General features: G+C 42.9%; 1 protein-coding gene across 1 annotated transcript in view; it reads right to left on the bottom strand.

The window, feature by feature from the left end:
• Positions 1 to 22,626, bottom strand: part of PROS1 (protein S) — a 1,920,390-nt gene that overhangs the window by 219,033 nt on the left and 1,678,731 nt on the right. The window contains exon 13 of the mRNA XM_044071115.1: positions 21,507 to 21,658. Within this exon, the coding sequence (XP_043927050.1) occupies positions 21,507 to 21,658 (152 nt within the window). The remainder of the gene's footprint in view (positions 1 to 21,506; positions 21,659 to 22,626) is intronic.

Raw genomic sequence — 22,626 nt, 5'->3', positions numbered from 1 at the left:
ACCTTGAATGGCATAAGTGTACACAAAGGATTGAACTAGGCATTAAGGAGAAAAAACTCCTTTGCAAAAGTGTGATGCTGTCCCAGAATGTCTCAGTCTCCTCAGCTGAACTGAACTGGTCAGATTGAGTCCAGGAAAAGTAATGTGGGTTCAGTGGATCCACATGACAAGAAGAGACCCTGGGAACAGGTAATGGTCAGCTGTGGGGGAGCCAAAAAATCATTTACACTTTCAGTTTTGTACTTGTTCATTCTGTTACGTCAGGAAAACTTACAACAATAATCCAGAGATAAGTTACGGCTTCCTTGAAATGAAACTCCAAATGTGAAGGTATCATTCTGTAGTAAGACCACCATGGAGTACATTGGTTAGCATCTTTTTTTTGGACTATTGTCATGCTACATGCAATGCACAACTCTGTAGTACTCATCAGGGATTACATTCATGGCCACTATATCACACTAATTATTCTTTTTTTGCACTTTACTACTACACGTGATTCGGGTAAACTCTTAAACATGCTTTCTTTTACTCAAAAAAATTGCATCTCTTATTTTGTCAGCTTTAAACAAAAGGTCCTGGATATCACTTATTTATTTCTTGAAAGAAGAATACGGAATTTTATGTCCATGCTGACTAAGTCTTTCACAGTAAATCTTTCAGTAACTTAATTTCCTATCTCATTCTTAGGACAGAGGAATTATTTTTATTTTGTCACTGGTAATTGTGGTAGTAAAGAAAGACTCTAGTTAATCCTTCAGCAGTTCAACAACTTCTGTTAATTATGGCCTACTCAACAGGTCTTCTACATACAGCTCCTTACCTTACCTTAACTATATGTAACTTTCCAGTCCTACTTATGTAGATTAATGAACACCCTCAACAGTTCCAGGGGCGCCTTGTATAAATAATTTATTTATCATTTATGAATATTAATTGCAGGAATTTGTGATCTGTTTCTATCCAAACTTCTTTAAAGACGCATTCACAAAATTTCTCACATCCACATGGGATTACTAACCGTTCCTTTTTCTAAGTTTGTATATTGAACATATCAGTAAATGCTCTTGACCCATATCCACCTAGTCTGTTCTCTTACAGGATCACACCTACTACACAATTCTCAGTGGTATCTACGTGCAACATAACAGGCTTATTCACATCACAGTATTAACTAATTAGTTTCTTGAACATTTCACAATATGTTTCCTGTGGACAGCTCTATTCTAAGGTAATGAGCTTTTAGCACCCCCCCACCCCCGCTACTTATATATACTAAGTCCAAGATCGCACTACAGTTGGAAAAAAGGTAATATTCCCCTAACTCCACTTTACCACAATTTATGACAACTACTCGGCATAATGAGTTTCGCAAAAGTGAGTTTTCGGTGAAATGCACTTTCCCAGAGCTCAGCTCAGTCATTTTAGTTTTGTGAAAGTGTGCTTTCATTCGATCAAAGTAGATCCACACATTATATGTACATAGATATACATATATATATATATATATATATATATATATATATATATATATATACATATACATATATATATATATATATATATGTATGTATATATGAAAAATGTATCTGCAGTTACTGAAATTAATTTACTTGGTATATATGGAACCATTTCTTCAACTGTAATAATTTAGCAATGTACTATTGCTTTATTTACAGATCAGTTGCAACTGTAACAATAATATTCTACATTCTTTTGCTTCTGTCTCTTAATGATGCTTAAGGAATCAGTTTCCATTATTTTCTTATTTGTTTTTACTTACATCAAACAGAACTTTCTTTGGATTATGTATTACTGGTAGAGCATAAGATTTTATTTATACATTCTTCTTGGCAGACTTTCTAAACACATTAATATATCTGCATAATAATACTACCCGTGAAGCGTCTGTGAATGATTCTGCACACAAACACCACTTGATCTGAGAGTGCAAATTTGTTTAGCATTCCTTGCTACCCGCAAGTCAAAAACTCAAAATATAAGGATGCATTACTACAATATGAAAATGTTGTACATTTTATTTTCATACTCATGAGAGAGATTTTGAGCCAGTAGTGTCACCTGATGACCAGAATATGCTAACAATGTGTCCACATTTCTCTTTAGTGCAACTGTACTAAAGTGTTTTAAAAGTAACTTCACACAAAGTAAAACACATTGTAAATTCAGTGTTTTTCTGTTATTGTCAGCAGTTTTTACCAACATTTCTGTCTCACTGCTTCAAATGTATTTTTAGGTTTTACTTTATCAAGTCTTGTGCCTTCCACAGTTCCCATCAACAGCTAATTTTCATATTTCCATTCAACATGCACATTCTTTTGAATCTATTTCTTTTTGCTTTTACACATTTTATGTAAATGATTTTTAGTGCAGATTCTGCAACATTTATTAGAAATCTAGAAAGTTTAATTCATGATTTTAGCCATATTTAGTATATGTATTTTGAATTTCAATTGCATGAGAATCTCTCAAAATACATTCCTGTGTGGCTCTCATTTTCATAACCATGGTTTTTAAGACATTCTCACTTTATTTCTTATTTTTGACTTTTGATTTGACGTATATTTAATCTCAACATCCGTTTTTTCAGTTAATTCTTCAAACTTGTGCACTTGTAATTTTACTTGCTCTACATGCACCCTCAGCTTTTTATAAGGTCTGTCCTTTTACTCTCAAAAGCTTACGCCTTCTATTTCTTTTACCAAAAATACTCTCAGTTATTTATGAATCAAGCAACTCACCAACTCAGCTCTGTTATTCAGCTTTGTAACATATACAGTTTCTGTAGGATGTGTAGGCTTTTAAAGAGCAAATGGAAAAAATGTCAGACTTTTTCTGTGCTCAAAATAATTATCAAATTCCTCCTGCGCTACTATTTTATCTTTCACTCCCTCAAGAAAAGAGGTAAAAGAGGTAAATACATCCAATATTCTTCTGCGAAATATGCAGGAATGCAACACACTGTACATTTTAAGACTTCTCAGCTAATCCACTTACACTGAAGAATTAATCAAATTTCGGAATTCAAAGCTTCAACTTTTCTACCAAGGTTCTCTACAGGGGTTTACAGCTGTGGCATATTTCCAGTGAGAATTATATTTCTGTACTTCCAATCTCATTGATTCTTTAAAACAAGTACAGTTCTTCACTTCTGCAAATACGTTTCTCCATGTCTGCCATGTATTTCTTTTCTGTCAACAATTCATGTCTGACTGGTATACCTCTCAACCTCTTAGCGCAAGAAATCTGGACAAAGCTTAAAATTATGGGGGGACAAAAGCCCAAAAATAAGGACAGATTTTAAATATTTCTGTTATAAACTTAGAAAGTTGCAAGTATAACAGGAATTAAGTTAGCATGAATTTTTCTGGAGGATATAAAATCTAAAACTCAAATGTGTGTCATTACTTAATGACGTCAATTCTCAGTGATTTGCCAGAAAACCACAAATATTATGAGGAACAGACCAAAATATGAGGCAGAAATCTAGACAGATGAGAGATGTTTATTGGCCATAAAATAATCCACAGACACTGAATAAGACGTTATGTACTCACCATAACGTTCCATCTGAGTAGGTGACTTCATTTGTCTGCAACCTTTGGGTCTTGGATTCGAACTCAGATCCGAGCCAGCAACTTATACATAGCTTAGAGATCCAAGCTCCTAGCTCCTCCCCTTACCCATAATCCCCTGCCAACCCTGACTGACCTCAGATCAAGTTTGCCCATATACAAAAAAGCCGAAGGCTAATACATCCCGAAGGATATAATAGAAGGACATACAGGAACAAGAAAATTTCTGAGGGCCAGGGGGAAGGAGGGGGGGATGGTTGCAGACAAATGAAGTCACCTACTCAGATGGAACGTTATGGTGAGTACATAACTTCTTAATCTGAAGTAGGTACTTCATTTGTCAGCAACCTTTGGGACAGAGTCCCCAGCTACCTGAATCTTGGGTGGCCATCATGGAAGGATGTTCCGGAGCACTGCAGAGCCAAAGGACGCTCTCCCTCTGGAGATAATGTCCAGCTTATAATGGTTGATAAAGGTATGAGATGAGGCCCAAGTGGCCGCGGAACAAATATCATCCAGTGGAACTCTGGATCTAAAGGCTGCATAGGTAGATACAGAGCGAGTAGATTGTGCACGAATTCCCTGAGGTGCAGGCCTCCCAGAAGTGTCATATGCCAAGAGAATACACTGTGAGATCCATCGTGATAAAGTGATCTTAGAGACAGATTTACCTAGGTTAAATGTGGAAAAGGAAATGAACAACTGGTCGGATTGCCTATGACCAGCAGTCCTGTGAACGTAGAAGTGCAGTTGTCTGTGCACATCTAAGGAGTGAAGTTTGTATTCTCCCTTGTTCTTATACTTAGGGAAGAAAACTGGTAGGTTAATGGACTGATTGATATTGGCCTCTGAAGCCACCTTGGGAAGAAAAGAAGGATTGGTCCTGAGGTACACTCTATCCTGATGAAAAGCCAAGTATGGGGGTTTCACATAAAGGGCCTGAAGCTCAGAAACTCGTTTCGCCAAAGTAATGGTGACTAGGAACGCTGTTTTTCAAGAAAGGTACTTAAGATCGACCGAGGCAGCTGGTTCAAAAGGGGGAGCTGTCAAGGCCTGCATAACTAGAGCTAAATCCCAAGGGGGTACAATTTCCCTGATAGGAGGTCTGAGCAAGAAAGTACCCTTGAGAAAGGACTTACACAATTTCGCTGTAATCAAGGGGCCCGATTCATGCCCCATATGGTAATAAGAAATATCTGCTAGTTGAACCTTGACCGTAGAGCAGCTAGCCCCCTGATGGAACAGACCTGTAAGGAACTCCAACACAGACGGTAACGGGGCTGTGAAGGGATCTAAATTATTATTCTCCGCCCAGATGGAGAAGCGTTTCCACTTACTACGATAGACTTTCCCAGTGGAAGGTTTATGTGCTGCTATGAGAATGGCTTTAACTGGTGAAGAGATTCCGGGAGTCCTGATTAGGAGTGAACTGGAGCAGCCAAGCTGTCAACTTGAGGTTGTCCAGATTCGGGATCGGGAGGTCTAGGGGATGAGATATTAGATCCAGGAGGGGATCTAGAATCCAAGGCGGATTTACCAGGTGAGACCACAGGTAGGGGAACCACGTTTGATGAGGCCAGAATGGGGCAATGAGGATCATCCTGCTTCCCAACTGACTGGCTTTTTGTATGAGTTTCAGCATCAGGGGCAGAGGAGGATAGGCATAAAGTAGACCGGGGGGCCAAGCATGCACCAAAGCGTCTCTCGGGGATTTCCCGACGGGGGGAAGTAGAGCGAAGTAACTGTTGCATTTCATATTTGAGGGAGAGGTGAAGAGATCGCAACAGGGTTGCCCCCACACGGCAAAAATTTGCTTTGCTACCTGGGGTTGAGAGACCACTCGTAAGGGGAAAGAAGGGTGCGGCTGAGTCTGTCCGCTAGTATGTTGGACCGTCCCGGAATGTGCGTTGAAATAAGAAAGCGGTTGGTAGAAATCGCCCATTCCCACACTCTCATGGCCTCTCGACAAAGAGGATAGGACCTGGTTCCCCCCTGTTTGTTGATGTACCAGACCACTGACATGTTGTCCGTCTGTATCGCAATAGTCCCTACCAGAAGAAGGTTCTGTAGTGCTCGCAACGCCAATAACACCGCCCTCATCTCCAGGACATTGATATGCAAGGAGGTCTCTGTGTCATTCCACGTACCTTGGACTGTCTTGCCTGCGCAATGCCCCCCCCCACCCGAGGCGAGAGGCGTCCGTGGCGAGGGGAGGTGGTGTGGAGAAGGGACGTCCCGTATGGAGATCTGGGGATTGGAGCCACCATACAAGAGCCGTCCTGCACACCTTGCTGATGGAAATAGGATGGTGCAAGGGGTAACGATGAAACGACCATTGGACTTGAAGGGTCCATTGCAGTAACCTCATGTTGAGACGAGCCAATGGCAGAAGAGTAATTGCTGCCACCATGGAGCCTAGAGCCCACAGGACCAATCCTGCCGGTGGAGCTGTAGATTGTAGGATGGCCTGTACATGCAGCCTCAGGTTCTGAAGATGTTCCGCAGTCAGAAATGCTAGGAGATTTCTTGTGTCCAATTTGGCCCCTATAAACTCTATCACCTGGGTAGGAGCAAGAGAGGATTTTGTTCATGCTGAAGGTGATGCCCAGCTGGGGGGCCAGCCGGAGAAAGTAGCCCCTCGCTGAGCAAAGTAGATGCCTTGTCGGGGCGGTCAGGAGCCAGTCGTCCAGGTATGGAAACACCTGCATTCCCTGGAGTCTCAGGTGGGCCGCTATCACTGCTAATACTTTGGTAAACACCCTGGGGGCTGTGGTGAGACCAAAGGGAAGGACCCTGAACTGGTAGTGACTGGCTCCTAGCCGGAAGCGGAGAAACCTCCTGGATCGTCTGTCCATAAGAATGTGGTAGTATGCATCCTTGAGGTCTATAGAGCACATCCAGTCGTTCTCCAGAAGTAGGGGGAGAATGGATTGAAGAGTGACCATTCAGAATTTTTCTTTGGTTACTGACAGGTTCAGAAGGGAGAGGTCTAGGGTTGGTCTTAAGTCCCCCGTCTTTTTTGGCACCAGAAAGAACCTGGAGTAAAACCCTAATCCGAGCTGGTCTGGGGGGACGGGTTGGATGGCTCCTTTTTCTAGCAGCTGCTGGATCTCTGCAGCTGCTGCCTCCCTCTGATCGGGTGGTACATCGGGCAGGCTTTTGGATCGGGGGATATGAGATATGGGAATTCAGTACCCTCTGGATATGATACGAAGCACCCAGCGATCTGATGTGATGGACTCCCAAGCTGCCAGGTGCTTTGAGAAATGCCTCCCGACTGCCTCCAGTGTGGAGCAGTCAGGCAACCCCTCAGGTTGTTGCGTGGGTTGGTCAGAGAAAGGTTCTCTGGACCCAAAATTCTTTGGGCCCCCTCTGCATCTAGGGTGGCGTCCTCCCTGTCCTCCTCTGCCACAGAAGGACTGGTTGTCTGGAGCAGGCTGGGAATGTTGCGATTTCCGGAACCACATCTTCTTCTGTCCCTTTTGGTTCTTGGAGAAGGACCTCTGGGGAGCAGAAAAGCACTCCAAAGGCAGACAACGTCTTCCCGTCCTTTTCACTCTGGACTAAAGTGTCGCGAACGGTCTTGCCAAATAAGGCAGAACCATCAAAAGGGGCATTCACAAATGATGCCTTAAAGGGTTCCACGAAGTCACAATGTCGGAGCCAGGCCTGGCGCCTCATGACTAGGCCTGCTCCACTGGCTCTAGCGGCTCCCTCTGTAGCATGAGACAACAACTGCATAGAGGTATTAGATATCGATCTTAGAATGGCCATGCAAGTGGAGTACAATTGCTTGTCCTCTGCCGACATGGACTCCGGGGGGGAAGCAGCGTACTCTTTGATAAGGTCTCGCTGCATCCTTATAACATGTGCCATATAGTTCAGAGACCTTACTGAGGAGGTCGCTGAACTAAAAACCCGCTTCCCCAGGCGATCCATCGAGCGGGACTTTTTGCTCGGTGGATGGACCGAGGGACTCTCCTGAGCTAATTCCCTCTTGGTGGCTGCCGCCATCAACATGGCATCTATGGGGGGACCCTTGCTCCAGTGGGATCTGTCTGCAGGGGGGCTCAGAATTTGATCGGGGCATTTGGGAACTGGCTCCACAGTGTCCGGCTCCTTCCATGCCCTGGTGATAATAAGGTCCACCAGGGGGTCAGGCGGAGGGGACACCCAAGAGTTAGACGGTCCTGCTTCGAATGCCTCCAGGAACACGGACTCGTCGGAGGAAGCCTTGGGGACAGACCAACCCCCCCCTAATTCTGAGCATTTCCATGATGTCTCCAAAGGAGACATCTTCGGGGGTGATCTAGGGGAGCCTTCCCCTTCATCCAAGTCCGTGTCTTCTGTTAAGGACTCGGGGGAGTCCACGTGTCTCCTCTTACACTTGTGCTTATGAGGCACATCCTCGGGGGCTGTCCAAGGAGGTCTCACCAGCAATCATGCTATAGGACTGTGGGACTGCAGCCCTCCCACCTGTACAATGGGTCCCCACCTGTAAGTTATATATATATATATATATATATATATATATATATATATATATATCTTCCCAGACTGGCAGGCCATTCTGGGGACTTGCATCATGGTGGTGGGTAGAGAATAAGGCTTGAATTGCAGATTTCTGCCTCATATCTGTTCTGTTCATCATAAAATCTGTGGTTTCTGTATTTTTGTTATTTAAAACAAACAGTAGTGCAGTGGTAGCAGTATTGCTTGACAGCTATGGGTTGGCTGGGTTGATTCTTGGCTGGGGTGCCTTCTGTGTGGAGTCTGCATGTCCATGTCCCTATTTCTTGGACTGTATTCCCCATTATTGACGAGCTATGGTGATAACTGAACTCACTGAATATGTTTGTGGGTTGTATTACCCCACTACTGGCTTTGTTCAGGTGTTTTGTGCTAAGATGTTGACAGCTACGGTGAGAACTGAATTCACTAAATGGTAGCCATTTAAGTTTGTCTTCCTTTCTTTCATAAAACAGATGATTTGGCATAGTAATGTATGGAGGTAACACAGCATTTTATTCTAGCAACTTTCCAACATTATACAAGCAATGTTTAAAATGTGTTCCTGGTTTTGGGCAAATTTTGGCTTTGTCCAGATTTCTTGTGCTGCAAAGTTCAGAAATACAGCTGAGTGTTCTGCTTACATTGTAAATAGCACAACAAGTAGTGGGATGGATGCTGCAGTCCTCTTTTTAATGCAACATAAGCAATTTATTCCTCAAGGGCAACAGGCACTTTATTTGTAGATGAAACAATGACATATAAAGTTGTTTGCTAGCACTAACCTCTTCATTAGTTAACAGATTTCTTTAATGTGGATTTATTTAGATGACTTTTACTTCTTCAGAGATCATGCATATTTACTGACACTGGTGGACTGTCGAAGTTTGAATAGACTTTTATGATGGAAATGTTCTGAATTGGCCAGTTTGTTTCATTGTTTACTGGAAAAATGTTCAAAACAATACATTTAAAATGTGCTTTAGCAGCTCTAGTGTATTGTACAAGGAATATAATTTAATAATCAAATTAATCTTTATCTGCCACTGGCAAAATATATTTTCTTTGAATGTGGGTTTCAATGCTGTTTCAATGAATGTGAGTTTCAAGGGTAGAGAAGTTTTAATGCTAAGTCTATTTTCATTGTGAGACTGCATTGCATCCATTAGGGTTTATGCTGTAAAATATAAAATAAAACTTTCAAATGAAATCCATATCATAAGCAAGACCTGTTATTCTATCAACTGTCTTAAGTTTATACAAGAGCAATTTTAGTAGGTTTAGAATTATAAATAACTGTAATGATCAAAGTTATAGATTACTTTTATTTCAGAAATGCATGTAGATTATCTTATTTTGTCATTTTGCATAACATTTTGGTCTGTCTTTCATAAAATTGTGGTTTTCTGGCAAATTAGTAGCAAATCATTATAGATTGAAGTTAGAAAATAATGGCAGACATTTGAGTTTCAGATTTCATACCTTCAAAAATTCATACTAATGCAAGACCTACTACTATTCTATTATCTAAGTTTATAAGAACAATATTTAAACATTGTCTTTAAGATGCAAGTAAGCTTTAATAAGCATACTGTTAAAGAATAAATATTTACATAACTAGATAATGTATAAGCCGTAAGTATTGAAATGCATATGACAGTATTTGAAATAAAGGACAAGATTACAGTAGTTCATTTTTACTTTTAACATGTGTTAAGCTGAATATAAATTATAATTAGAACTGCAGTGCAAGGAGAAGTTTGACTGGCATTCCAGTAATGTATTTAAAAGCAATTTATTTTTTCTGCCTCACAACATTTGTGTTTCCATCTAGATATTAGTTGGTCACACCCCTTCCCATTGGCCTCACCCATTCAGCTGTCTCCTGCAGCCCCCCCTTTAATTTGAAGTCACCAGCCGCCACTGCTCACCAGCAACGACCTGTTCCAACGGAACGACCTGAGACATCGAAGCAGGCTGTCCCTGAGGCCGGGTGATGGAAGCCTGACTCAGCCGAGAGGGAATGCGGGGTGGAACCGAAGCAAGGGCTGGGGGTCCAGATGCCCTCAACAGAGCCCTCTCCACTGCATCAAAGGCCGAGGGGGAGTCGCTCTCTCTGGGATCTGAAAGTCGACTCCCACTCGGATCCGATGGAGGGATCGGAACCGGAGCTGAGACCATCGGATCCGAAGGACCCGTGTGCTCTGACCCGGACAGAGCCGAAGGCACACAGAATCCCACGGATCCAAAGCTCGGCCCACAGCTCTGAGAGCTCAGATCCGACAAGGAAGGACCCGACAGACTCGAGGGCAGAGTCGGATCCGAAGTACCCAGTACTGTCAGCGCCGACCCACCCCCGGCTCCAACGCTGCCCGGCTCCGTACACTCCGAATGCAAAAAGCGGGTCGGAGAAGGAGCTATCGGGGCAAAAAAAGGTGTTGAGCTCCCCCCCAAAGGGGGGGGGGGAGGCATGAGCACTCTCATCTGCAGCTGGGCCTGGATGAACCTTCGCATCATCCGGTCCAAGTCCACATCTGAAAGGCTGTAGGTAGATCTCGAAGAGGCCACCGAGTCGGGCCGGGAGTGCCGCCTCGATGACCTCGACGGAGATCGGGTCTCCTCTTCCTCAGGTCCCGAAGAAAAGCAGGGGGATCAGAGCAGAGGAGGAGACCTGGAAGCCGTGGAGGGAGAAGCCCGCTTAGCTGGGGGGGCCGAAGCGGAGGCCTCGGCCCGCTGCTTGTGGTGCTTCTCCCTCCTTTTCTCCCTCCTGGCCTCCCTCTCCTCCGACGCTTAAGTGGGAGTTTGAGTCCCGGCCAGGGGGAGGGAGGCAGGAGTGGCCGCCACCGAGGACAGGGGTGGCGCCATGGGAGTACCGGAGGCTGAAGCCAGATCCGGGGGCAAAAGTCCCGCCAGGATCAGCTTCGACCTACGGTCTTTCAGTGCCCTGGGGTTGAACCCTGCACAAATAGAACACCCAGAGGAGAGGTGTTCAACCCCAAGGCACCGAACACACTGAGTGTGGCCATCCGCCGGTGAAAGCTTATGGCCACACTCGGTGCACTTTGAGAAAATAGGCTTTGGGGCCTCCGACAGTTTTTTTTTTTTTTTAACAACAACAAAAAAAGGGTTTAAAACTAAACTGCCTCACACAGACCAGGCCCCAACACAAAACAGTCCACACACACACTACGCACCAGAGAAGGAGGGGGAGGAATTACACTAAAAAGGGAACCTAATCACACACAAACAGTTAACTACAAATAACAAGGGAAAAATAAGTATTTTTTTAAACAAAAAACTGTCACTTAACTACCACACGCCAGGAGCTCAAGAATCTAGAAGCGTACGCAAGAGCGGCAAACTAGATCTGAGGTCAGTCAGGGTTGGCAGGGGATTATGGGTAAGGGGAGGAGCTAGGAGCTTGGATCTCTAAGCTATGTATAAGTTGCAGGCTCGGATCCGAGTTCGGATCCAAGACCCAAAGGTTGCTGACAAATGAAGTACCTACTTCAGATGAAATAGTTTCACTGAGCTGTGTATTCAAACTGAGCTAATTAGAACTACTTCATGACATGCAGCTTTCTGTAGCTAGATCAGTGGCATTCAAAGCTATATACCCTTATATGACTTATACCAATAAAACATGTGTCAGTTTCTTACATAAACAGACAACTTAAAGTAGTGCTTTCTTCAGTATAAAGCACAGACCCACTCAGTTCACAGCTGTGAGACTAGAGACAACTTATGTGTTGAGAGATCAATACATACTGGATAGAAAACATAAAAGGAAATACATACAGTTAACACATAAATAACAGTGTGTGTGTAACCACTAAGCTGTAAATAATAACATTAGTACTACTAAACAATGCAAAGATCCCTTACATTAATAGCTGTTATAAACCTTTCTAAACATACTGGAAAATATTAAGATACAATCAAACACCCTAATACTGGGTTACGTCAACTACCCTGCCATTAACTGGGAAAACTACTCGGGTACCAACACCTTTTCCCAACAGTTTTTGGAATTCATAAATTCCAATGCCCTGGATCAACTAAATCCACTGTCTCACCAGGGGCTACAATATCCTAGACCTGGTCATTACCAACATGGGAAATAGATGCTCCAAACCAGTGGTCAACCCCTCATTCGTCAGGTCCGACCATAAGCTAATCACCCTTGACATCAACATCCCACCACCACCCCCAGTAAGCAAACCTCTGTGAAAAACTTCTCCAAAGCCAACGTCATGCTACTCAAGTCAGAAGTGACAAACTTCATGACACCCATACAGATGGGAGTTGAAAGTGCGACTGCGGAATCCTACACTAAGGCACTGTACGGGCACATCCACTCATGCATGAATCGTGCCATCCCAAATAGAACCAAGATGCTCTCCTCCAAAAACAGGAAGCCAACCTGGTGGTCCCCTGCCATAAACAAACTATATAACAGAAGGAAGAAACTGTTGCAGAAAAGAGGAAAATCCCAGGATGCAAAAAACTCCCTTACCAGCCTCAGTAAGAAGCTGAGATCCCTCATAAAATCCTCTAAAGCTAGTTAAGAAAATAAAATTGCTAAAGATTCCAAAGACAACCACAAGGCATTCTATAGTTATGTCAAGAATCTAAATGGCAATGCTCAGATCTGCTCTGAGCTACAACAAAATGGCTTTAAATATACTGATCCCAAGGATATTGCCAATATATAGCAGATCGATTTAGTGCCAACTTCACTCCCCTCTCAACCCCTAAATGGCCCATCTCAATACCAAAAGATTGTTAAATTCCGGTAATCACGGCTACACAGGTAGAAACCGCACTCTACAAAGCTAAGACTACAGCATCCATGGGACCAGATGACATCCCGGGCAGTGTATTAAACTACAAAATGAACTGGCACCTCATTTAAGTGTAATGTTTAATGATAACCTCACCTCAGGCTTCATACCCACTGAGTGGCGCACAGCTACAGTTTTCCCACTCCACAGGGGGGGATCCACCTTAGATCCCTGGAACTACAGTCCCATTAGTCTGATGAGCCTGATCTGCAAGGGCATGGAATGCAATATCATGGAACTTATAAACAAAGACATTCGCAACCTTCAAACACTGGACCCCACCCCCAGTTTGGCTTCGTGAAGGGCCGATCATGTCTTCTGAACCTGAATGACTTCTTCAAATCAGTCTCCAGAGCTCTGTACTAGGGTAAGGCAGTCCACACAGCCTATCTGCACCTTGCCAAGGCCTTCAACACTATCCCCACTCTGGAATCATAGATAAACTTACTAAGCTGGGCATAAATCCCTACGTCACTAGATGGTTTGCCAACTGGCTTACTGACAGAACCCAGACTGTAAAAGTAGCCGACTCCAAATCCAACTCCAGACAGGTGACAAGTGGAGTACCTCAGGGTTAAGTCCTGGGACCGCTCTTGTTTAGCATCTACTTCTCTGAAGTACAGGCCAACACTAAGGGACTCTGGTTAACAAAGTTTGCAGATGACTGCAAACTGGGAGCCATTATTGAAACCTCAAATGATGTGGATATTCTACAAAAGGGCCTTAGAAAAACAGATGCTTGGTGCCAGAGCCATGGGCTGAAGCTTAATGCCAAGAAATGTACAGTTATCCCCTTTGGGAAATTACCACATAGGTGGCAGTACACTAAACACCGAAAGTGTGATGAGAAACTTAGGGACACAAGTGAACAGTGGTCTCACCTTTGATAACCACATCACCAAAACAGTCAGGAAATCCTTCTACGTGGCACACCTCATCACTAAGGGCTTCTCATCCAGAATAAAAGGGGGGCAGTGTCCCCTGTACTCATCCCTCATTAGACCCATTATAGAGTACAACACCCTGTTTGGTATGTACCTCACAAGACATCTGCAACAGCTGGAAAAGCCGCAGAAATACTTCACTAAAAGAATCAAAGGCCTAAAGCAGATGCCCTATGCTGACCATCTAAAAAAAACTCCAGCTATACTCTGTGGAATATCATCTACTCAGAGGTGATCTCTGCTTAACATACAAGGCCATGTCAAACCCTGAGCTGTTGGACATGCTCTACTTAAAGAAATCCCAATCCCTCAGAGCCACATGCTCCAGGGATCTAAACCTTGTCATCACAATGAACAAAACATGCTGGAGGGATAGGTTCCTGAGCCAGAGACTCCTCATACTCTGGAATAGTCAGACTGCCCATACATTTCAGGCACAGCACCCCCTTGGCCCTCTTCAAAAGGAACCTTGATGATTGGATGGGAGATAGGAAATTCACCCCAAGGATCATGTCAGTCGCCCTGCTAGACAGGGGTCCAGACAAGTAAATATTGTGGGAAGAAATATCCAGGGAATTGCTATGGCTAGGCTTGTATAGGCCCTTGGGCCGATGGCCTAGCACCAACCTATGAACCACAAAAGCAGTATTTGCAGCTGAAAATTTCATCTCTCTACATGGAGGGTTTAGACTATGACAATACAGATCAAATGTTGCAATACGCAGGGAATATCTTAAGTGTAGACTGTACAAGCTGGGAACTGTAAAAGGAATAAATATCAAGAGAACAACTGAAAACAGTCTTTCAGTGTTAGTAAGAAACGGAATGATATCACAAGAGCACAAAACAGTAACATGGAATGCAAACACAGCTTCAAGTTATGCCAAAGATCTGCACTCAAACACAGGTCACAATAAAGTGTAGTACAACAGGAAGTAAATGTGTGGTTGCATTCAACAGGATGCATTGTGACAAAAAGGAGTAGTAAAGAAAAAAAATACTTTGGAATGATGGCTAGAGATAATACTGTGGGGGTGATAAGGCAGAGTGAATACACAAACATCTGAGAAGGCCAACCCACTTAGGTTCTTAACCTCTGCTCTTCCTTCCTCTCTATCCTCCCTCCATGCACTTTACTAAAAAAAATATTTGCACTTTTACTTTTGCCTCTTCTTAAAAGTACGCATTTGTATTTATTATGCTGCATTTTTTACTTCTTTATAGTAGCCTGATTAAATTTTAACTGCTATTCTAAGCCTTTCGGTCTAAGCACTTGGTATTCAGACCACTTGTTTTACATTAAGAAGGTTTGTGCTCTGCACTGTTGTGGCAGGACAGGTAGCTTACATCCTTCTAAATTGGGGATTGCTGACTGAAGGCTTAGTGTCTGTTATTCTAAAAGTGTATTAGTTCTGGTTTAAGCACTTTGGCTTCAGGCCAGTTATTTTACATTAAGAAGGTTTCTGGTCTGCATTCTTATGGGAGGAGAGGTTAGATTCTGCCCTTCTGAGCTGGGAATTTCTGGTTAAAGGATTATTGTGGATGCTTATTTGAACTGTTTCTTTCTGAAATTGGTGCATCTTGTTTGTTGTAGTATAGACTAGAGTCAGGCATGCTGAATCTAGCTTTGTTTGTATAACTTGAGCACTAATCCAGGCCGTCTTTTTTTGGAGAAGGTTCCCCTGCACCCTAGTGGCAGGAGTGTGCAGTTAGAACTTGTCTGATTGAAGACTGCTGGAACAGGGTTCAGTTTTGAGCTTTTTTACTGGTTAATTGGGTAAATTGTTTAAATCAGTTTGCTCGTTTTCTATTGTTATATAAAAAATGTACTTTATTCATCTGCTTTTACTGTATTTGTGTTTCTTCCTACTTTATTGCATTTATTCTGCTGCATTTATTACTGCTTGCTAGTAGCCTGATTAAATTGTAACTGTTATTCTAAGCCTTTGGTTAAAGCACTTGGGCTTCAGACCAGTTGTTTTACATTAAGAAGGTTTGTGGTCTGCACTGTTGTGACAGGACAGGTAGCTTACATCCTTCTAAGTTGGGAGATGCTGATTGAAGGTTTAGTGTCCGTTATTCTAAGAGAGTATTAGTTCTGGTTTAAGCACTTGGGCTTTGGGACAGTTATTTTACATTAATAAGGTGTGGTCTGCACTCTTGTGGGAAGAGAGGGTAGATTCTGCCCTTCTGAGCTGGGAGTATCTGGTTAAAGGCTTATTGTGTCTGCTTATTTGAAATGTTTCTTTCTGAAATTGGTATGCCTTGTTTGCTGTAGCATAGACTAAATTCAGACTTGCTGAATCTAGCTCTGTTTGTATAACTTGAGCACTAATCCAGACCATCTTTTTTGAAGAAGGTTCCCCTGCACCCTAGTGGCAGGAGTGTGCAGTTAGAACTTGTCTGATCGAACACTGCTCGAACGGGGCTCAGTGTTTAACCTTTTATTGGTTAATTTGTTTAAATCAGTTTGCTCATTTGCTACTGTTTATTTATATATATATATATATATATATATATATATATATATATATATATATATATAAATACACTTTAGGCATCGCCACTTAGCTAGGGTTAATCTATTCCTGGCGCCATAAAGTCTGCTCTTCAAATTTTCCCTTACATTTGACAGTTTTTTAGTTTTAGTACTCAAATCTGTTTCTTTGAGCTCAGCACTTGCTCAAAACTCGTTGTAAGCACTAAATAAGTTACAAATTACTACAGCACTTAACTTTCCTCACTTGTCTAAAGGAAATCTGTTTTTAGTACTTAATAAATAAGCACTTATCCAGGCATGTCTAAGGGTCAGCTCCCGGTGTTTTCTCCTGTCTACTTGATGAATCTGGGCATCTTGGGGCAATGCAGCAATTGCCTCATGTACACAGACAACCCTCTCCTCCAACCACACAGCACTACAACCTGTGAGAGATGCACTTATATAGCCAAACTGGAAGCAAAGGTCTCTTCATCCAAGGCTGGACTAGACAGTCAAGAGGAGAAGGTAAACACTTGCACCACACCACACTCATCACATAGTCCCTCAAAACCTACACCACCAAAACACACACATAGCAACACAAAAACACACACCTACATTTGCAGAGGCTCTCAATAACAATCTGCTCAAGCAACAGAGACCTCCAGAGCAGAAACGCATGCAACCTACACCCCCCCAAACACAACCCAAATGACACACAGCCCACAAACTCAGTGTGCCACTCAACCACAGCTCATAAGGCATAACAACGTACCCAACACTCCAGTCATAGGTGACTCTATAGTCAGGCACACTTATGTTCCACTCACCAGGCTAAACAAGGAGAAAGTTACTGTCAGCTGCCTGTTGGGTGCCAGGATCCACCACATAACGCACGCACTCAGGTCACTCCACAACAAGTACAAACATGACTCTATTATTGTCCATGTTAGTGTGAATGACCTGAAATGTACCTACCTGGACTACATGAAAAGAGACATGGAGGAGCTCTCCGATCTTGTAGCCCAGGTAGGTATGACCCTAGCCCTGAGTAGCATCCTGACATCATCCAGAATGATACCACAGTACAAGGACAAAATGATTGACTTCAACAATTGGCTAAGCTTCTGGTGTCATTCTAAGGGGATCCAGTATCTGTCTGCCTGGGATGACATGATCGACAGACCACGATGCCTTGTCAGAGATGGCCTGCACCTGTCACCCTTGGATTCTGGACACTGGCTAAGACTCTTGCCACCCCTATAGTGCCTTTTTTAGGCAAGGTTCAAATGACAAATTCACCACCGTAACAGGTACAAGCAAGCAAAATCTGAGGGTAATGCTACTCGATGCTAGAAGTCTAAACGTCAAAATGCATTCACTCGAGACACTCCTTAAAATGGAGAACATCGACATCTGCGCAGTGACAGAGACCTGGTTCAAGGCTCCAGAGAGCACCCCTGCATTACCAGGCTATAATTCATACCACACCTTTTGGCCACCTAACATGGACAGAAACACTAAAGGCGGAGGCGTGTCCATATTCATTAAGGAGATCCACACCTCCAAGCTAGTTGCTCAGCATAATGCATCCGAGATTATCCAAGTGCAACTAACTGTGGGCAAGACTGCAATCCAAATTGTAACTTCCCCCACCATGCCCCTGGATTCCCACCCCTCATTTCTTGATATACTGGAAAATATTAGAGTAAACCCAACACCCTAATAATGGTCGATTTTAACTACCCCACCATTAACTGGGAAAACTAACTGCTCAACGTTTTCTGGAATTCATAAATTCCAAAACCTGGGATCAACTTACCCACACCCCCACCAGGGGCAGCAATATCCTAGACCTGGTCATTACCAACACGGCAACCAGTGTTCCACACCAGAGGTCAATTCCTCGTTGGTCAGATCCAACCACAAGCTAATCAGCCTAGACATCCACACCCCGCTCTCACCCCCATTAGGGAAACCACCGTAAAAAATTTCTCCAAAGCCAACTTCACACTTCTTAAGACAGAAGTGGCAAACTTCACAACACCCATGCAGACAGACAATAGAGGTACGACTGCTGAATCCTACACAAAGGCACTTTATAATCACGTAGACGAGTGCATGGATCGTGCTATCCCTAACAGAACCAAGATGCTATCCTCCAAAAAAAGGAAGCCAATCTGGTGGTCCCCTGCCATAAACAAACTCTACAACAGAAGAAAGAAACTGTTGCAAAAAAAGAGTAAAATCCCATGACTGGAAGAACTCTCTGGTCAGCCTCAGTAAGAAGCTGAGATCCCTCATAAAATCCTCCAAAGATAGTTATGAAAACAAAATCGCCACAGATTCTTAAGACAACCACAAAGCATTCTATAGCTATGTCAAGAATCTCAATAGCAACACTCAGATCTGCTCTCAGTTACAGCACAATGGCACAAAATATACAGAACCAACTGATATTGCCAACATCCTGGCAGATAGGTTCAGTGCTAACTTTAACCCACCCCCTCTAACGGGCACATCTCTATACCAGAAGAATGCAAAGTTCCTATAATCATGGCTGCACAGGTAAAAAACACACTCTCCAAAGCCAAGAACACAGCATCCATGGGACCTGACAACATCCCAGGCTGTGTTCTACATGAACTACAAAATGAACTGGCACCCCACCTAAGCAACATGTTCAATCACAGCCTCACCTCAGGCTTTGTGCCCACTGAATGGCACACAGCGACAGTTATCCCACTCCACAAAGGGGGAGCCATCACGGACCCCGGGAACTACTGCCCCATTAGCCTAACAAGCCTGGTCTGCAAGGCCATGGAACGTATCATCATGGAACTTATAAACAAAGACATTGGTAATCTCCAAACTCTGGACTCCACCCAGTTCGGGTTTGTAAAAGGCAGACCATGTCTCCAAAATGTGATTGACTTCTTTGAAGCAGTCACCAAAGCTGTAGATGAGGGTAAGGTGGTTAACACAGCCTATCTAGGTCTCGCCAAGGCTTTTGACACCATCCTCCACTCTGGAATTATAGATAAACTCACTAAACTAGGTATAAATCCCTATGTCACAAGATGGGTTACCAACTGGCTCACTGACAGAACCCACATTGTGAAAGTATCAGACTCCAAATCCGACTTCAGACAATTGACAAGTACAGGCTAATACAGAAGGTCTTTGGCTAACGAAGTTTGCAGATGACTGCCAACTAGGAGCCATAATAAAATAAAATAAATAAAATAATTGAAACTCCTAACAATGTGGACATCCTACAAAAGGGCCTCACTGAGACAGATGCCTGGTGTCAAAGCCATGGCCTCAAGCTCAATGCCAAATAGTGCATTGTCATCCCCTTTGGTAAAAACTCTGTACCCATGAGCTACCACATAGGTGGTAGTCTGCTTAACACAGAAAGTGTGATCAGAGACCTTTTGACACAGGTGGACAGTAGTCTCTCCTTTAATAATCACATCGCCACAGTAATCAGGAAATCCTTCTACTTGGCACACCTCATCACAAAAGGTTTCTCATCCAGGAAAAAAGAGGTCATTGTTCCCCTCTACTTGACACTCATTACACCTATTGTAGAGTACAACGCCCCTTTTGGTATGTACCTCACAAGACATCTACAACAACTGGAAAGGCCGCAGAAATACCTCACAAAGAGGATTATTGGCTTCAAACAGATGCCCTACGCAGACAGTCTCAAAAAACTCCAGCTTTATTCTGTCGCATATCGCCTACTCAGAGGCGATCTCTACCTAACATACAAAGCTATGTCAAACCCAGAGCTGTTGGACATGTTCCACTTAAAGAAATCCCAATCCCTCCGAGCTACATGCTCTAGGGACCTAAACCTTGTCACCACAATAAACAGAACATGCTGGAGGGATAGATTCCTGTCCCAGAGACTTCCCATACTCTGGAACAAACTATCTATCTATATCAAACTAAGCTCCTCATTAACACTCTTCAAAAAAAATCTTGATGATTGGATGTGAAATAGGAAATTCACCCCGGGGATCACCTCTGTAGCTCTGCTCGACAGGGGCAGAGGAAAATAATTTTCTTGGGTGGCGAAAGCCAGGGTACCTTTTTGGCTAGGCTTGTATAGGCCCTAGGGCTGATAACCTAGTACCTACCTATGAACCAAACAGTGATACAAGGCAGGCAAGAAGGTTTGTGTAAGGAGAGGGAAAAGAGAAGAGAGATGTAATTATGGAGCAATAACATAAGATGGAGGTATATAGACAGTAAGATATCGAGAGGCGGGGAATGTAAAAGTCCTGTAGAAGGGAGACGTCTCTGTATCCATGATGCAATAATGTAGGAAGGAGAAAAGTACAGTAAGGCACATGAAGGCAGAAAGGAAGGGATTCATAATAAATAGGGAAAAGACAGCATCATACAGATGAACAATATGGTGGAAAGAATATTATATGCAGAAGGCTAGAGAGATGTGGCTATATGCTCCTGTAGTGTAGATGTGTCACAGCAACATAGATAAGCCTTCTTTATGAATCACATCCAGAGTCAAAAACAGATGAAAATGTGAGAAGTCTGTGAATGCAACTGTGCCAGCTTAGCAAGAGAGCAAAGGAAATGTATGGAATGAGTGGCAGGTAAAGTGAAACAGACCCAATCAAGAGGAAATGACTTAAGGCATGCACTGTCACAAGCTGACAAAATGAAGTGAGGAAAGTAGGGCTAACAGCTCACATGTCATGGAAAATCACCTTTTTTTTTTTTTTAATTTTGATTCAAAGACTTTTTATTTAGTATTAGTGGGGTGACAGAGAAAAGCATAATTGGAGTTCTACACAGATGTGAGAAAAAGTCTGTTGTGATAGTGCTAATGTGAAGTACTGAAACAAACGCAAAATGCAGGAGAATGCTACTGTCTTTCAAGGACAGAGGTAATATAATTATCTTAATCTAAAGATGAAGACAGCTTCTGCGACCATAACATTTCCAAAACTGGCTTTGGTTATACTGGGGATATATTAATCATACTTTTTTTTTCAAATTAACCAAGAAGTTTAAACAAACGTAGAACACTTTGCTAGTGTAAATAAGGCTAAAGCATTTATAGCTAGCATGGCCAGTCAATACAAGACAGTGAAATTACCTGTACACCTCTGACTTTGGAATCTCTAATGGATAATGCAAGTGGTACTGATTTTTCCTGGACCAAGGCAAAGATGACTCCGGTGCCTGTGGAAGGACGAACACTCATTGTCACATTTACTGCCCACATCTCACGGCTGTTGGGGTCATCAGCTAGAAAAAGCACAACTGTTCCATTAAAACAAATATGCACTATATATTTCAATAAAAATCATCAATACAACTTTAGAGAAAAAAAATGTTTAAGTTCTGCATACATGCTCTGCAAATAAATGTGCTGCTAATTCTTGACAGTTTTACATAGATGTTCATGTTCTCTGTTCTTTCTTATATATTTGTATACAGTAAATAGAAACATGTATTCTCAAATTATCAGAAGAAGCTACACAAGTTTAAAAATGGATGGGGATGAATACTATTTCTTAAATAATATTGTGTGATTGAATACAGATAAACCATTTTGACCACTCACTGCATTAATACAGTAAGACTGCAAATCACTAGCAATTCTTATGCCACAAGAAGCATGAAATTATGATTCTGTAAGGAACTTGCCATGACAGTAAATTTTCAAAAAGAGTCATTGGGGTAGTCATAACCTTTGATAATTCAGCTGCAGGTGAGGACTGATGTTTGGTCTGACTTCCAAGGCTTTGCACACCCTTTCTCCTGGCTAGGCTGATTCCCCCTTCCCAAGGACATTGGCATGAACCTGGTATAGAGGGGATTGTCAGCCCATGCACTCTTTGGTTCCTAACTGTCTAAAGAAACACAGATATGGTAAATATCTCTGCTTCACTTGGACTGAGCTTCAGGCTTGCAGGGAGTCCTCCCATGAGCTGACTCCTTGACCAAGTCCAAGCAAACCCAGGAATACTGGTTAACTACTGAAATGATGACCAGAAAAATCCACAACATAAAGGCAGATATTCATGTGTGTGACATGGGGAAGGTGAACTGGTGCTGGTCCCAGTTCTTGGATATCTAAAATGAAACAAGCAGATATGGAGGGAGAGAAAAGTACAGTTTTGTACCTACCATAAATGTAGATGTCCGATAGGTATGCATCTGCAGTCCTAACATATGGGTTGTCCTGCCTCAGGCAGCCCCTTTCGGCGGCC

Source organism: Protopterus annectens, chromosome 5.part0 (assembly GCF_019279795.1).
Source record: "Protopterus annectens isolate FY-2018-M chromosome 5.part0, PAN1.0, whole genome shotgun sequence".
Lineage (NCBI taxonomy): Eukaryota > Metazoa > Chordata > Ceratodontiformes > Protopteridae > Protopterus > Protopterus annectens.
The sequence above is the reverse complement of the archived record's forward strand: the minus strand, read 5'-3'. Positions and strand labels throughout refer to the sequence as shown.